The sequence below is a fragment of the Mycetomoellerius zeteki genome, unplaced genomic scaffold (assembly GCF_001594055.1).
Source record: "Mycetomoellerius zeteki isolate Tzet28-1 unplaced genomic scaffold, Tzet1.0 scaffold149, whole genome shotgun sequence".
NCBI classification, from domain to species: domain Eukaryota; kingdom Metazoa; phylum Arthropoda; class Insecta; order Hymenoptera; family Formicidae; genus Mycetomoellerius; species Mycetomoellerius zeteki.
In genome coordinates, this window is record NW_017256436.1 from 1,715,833 (window position 1) to 1,718,086 (window position 2,254).

Sequence of the window (2,254 nt, forward strand, 5' to 3'; positions counted from 1 at the left end):
ACTATATACAACGAATGGTTAGAGTTCACGCGTCAGTGGGAAATAATGGATCAAATATCCTTTCCTCGCAAATTGTTGACAACGAACTACTCCGACAAATCCACGGTTTTTGCGACGCTAGCAACGTGGGATACGGCGCATGTCTCTACGTGCGGTCGAGGGGAGATCAAGATTACTCGTCTCGTTTGTTATGCGCCAAATCGCGAGTCGCACCTCTAAAACCCGTAACCATTCCACGACTGGAACTCTGTGGAGCGTTATTATTAGCGCGATTGTACCGCGAAATCATCGATGCACTGAATTGCACTCCTAATAAAATAATTTTTTGGTGTGATTCAACCATAACGCTACACTGGCTAAAAACCGAACCGCATCGATTCAAAACATTCGTAGCCAATCGGGTTATAGAAATTTGAGACCTTACCGAAACAATAGAGTGGAGACACATTCGATCACATGACAATCCCGCGGACGCGCTCTCAAGGGGTTAATTACCTCTAGCCTTTGTACAAAATCAGAATTGGCGCACCGGTCCGTCCTGGTTAATTAAGAATGAAGATGACTGGCCTAATGAAATCATTCAAACATGCAAGATTCCGGAATTAAAGAAAAACACATGTCTGGTATCGGTATCTGACGATCTAGGAATTTTAGGTAGATTTTCATCTTATGCCAAATTATGTAGGATCATTGCGTATTGCCGTCGGTGTCGTCCCACCAATAAATATAAAGGAACGCCGTGTACTCAAGAAATTATCGAGGCCGAAACACAGATTTTAAGACTTTTACAAAAAATCCATTTTCACAATGACATTGAAGATCTCAAAACTAAAAACCACGTGAGAAAGGGCAAAATTCTTAATCTCAATCCATTCTTAGACGAAAACAGTATAATTAGGGTTGGAGGTCGTCTTCAAGGATCAAAACTGACATTTGCTCAGAAGCATCCGATTCTCCTCCCAAATCGTAATCATTTAACCGACGTCATTATCCGCGAAACGCACGAATCGAATCATCACGCGGGAATTCAACACACATTAGCAGCTGTGCGGCAGAGGTTTTGGATACTCGATGGTCGGAACCAAGTTCGAAAAATTGTGCGTAAATGTATACGTTGTTTTCGATTCGATTCCAACACCGTTGAACCCAAAATGGGAAACCTTCCTATAGCACGGGTAAGCGAGGCAATTCCGTTTTCCAATACCGGCGTCGATTTCTGCGGACCGTTTTACATTAAGGAGCGAAAATTTCGTAACAGGACGCGCATTAAAGTCTACGTATGCATATTCGTGTGCATGTCCATCAAGGCCGTACATCTTGAAGTCGTGACCGATTTGTCATCTGATGGATTTTTAGCCGCACTACGACGATTTGCCGCGAGACGAGGATTTCCGGAGCAGATTTACTCCGATAACGGAACTAATTTCGTAGGCGCAAATAACCAACTAAAGGAAATGTACGTCCTTTTTAACTCCGAAGCTCACAAGGAACGTATAAACAGTTTCGCAAGCGACCACCGAATAACATGGCACTTTATACCTCCGGCAGCTCCACATTTCGGTGGACTGTGGGAAAGCACTGTGAAACTATTCAAACACCATTTTCGACGCGTGATAGGAGATTCGTTGTTTACACACGAAGAATTAAATACTTTCACTGCCGAAGTCGAGGGGATTTTAAATTCCCGGCCAATCATACCACTTTCGTCCGATCCCAATGACACGTCCGCTCTAACTCCGGCACATTATTTAATTGGCAAGCCTCTAACTGCCCTCCCGGAGGGTAATTTGACATGTGTTCCAGCCAACCGTCTGTCTACATGGCAACACATAACGAAAATGAGATAAGACTTTTGGGCACGTTGGTATCTGGAGTATTTAAATGAACTCCAAGTACGTCACAAGTGGTCCAAGGACGGTCCGCAACTAAACATGGGAACCATGATCTTAATCAAGGACAAGCACACAATGGGTTGGCCAGATCACGAGACTTTATCCGGGAGATGATGGTGTGATACGAACAGCCTCCGTCATGACGTCCTCCGAAGAAATGACAAGACCTGTAAGAAGTCTCTGTCCATTACCGATGGAGCCGTGATCCAGCCTTATTTCACACTCGGCGTAATATCGTCTCCTAATTTAAGTCAAGCGTACAAGCGAAATGTATTGAGCGAAACCGAATTGATCGTTGACTCTCTCAACGGGGGGAGTATGTTCCGTACATAAGTCCTACAAGTCGTGCACGACAAAAAAGT

The 2,254-nt window shown here is 44.1% G+C and overlaps 1 protein-coding gene across 1 annotated transcript; it reads left to right on the plus strand.

The window, feature by feature from the left end:
- The first annotated feature begins 1,151 nt into the window (after positions 1-1,151).
- On the plus strand, positions 1,152-1,847 carry LOC108732199 (uncharacterized). The gene has a single exon (XM_018462878.1). The coding sequence runs from the start codon at positions 1,152-1,154 to the stop codon at positions 1,845-1,847; it is 696 nt and encodes a 231-aa protein (XP_018318380.1).
- Positions 1,848-2,254: the final 407 nt, after the last annotated feature.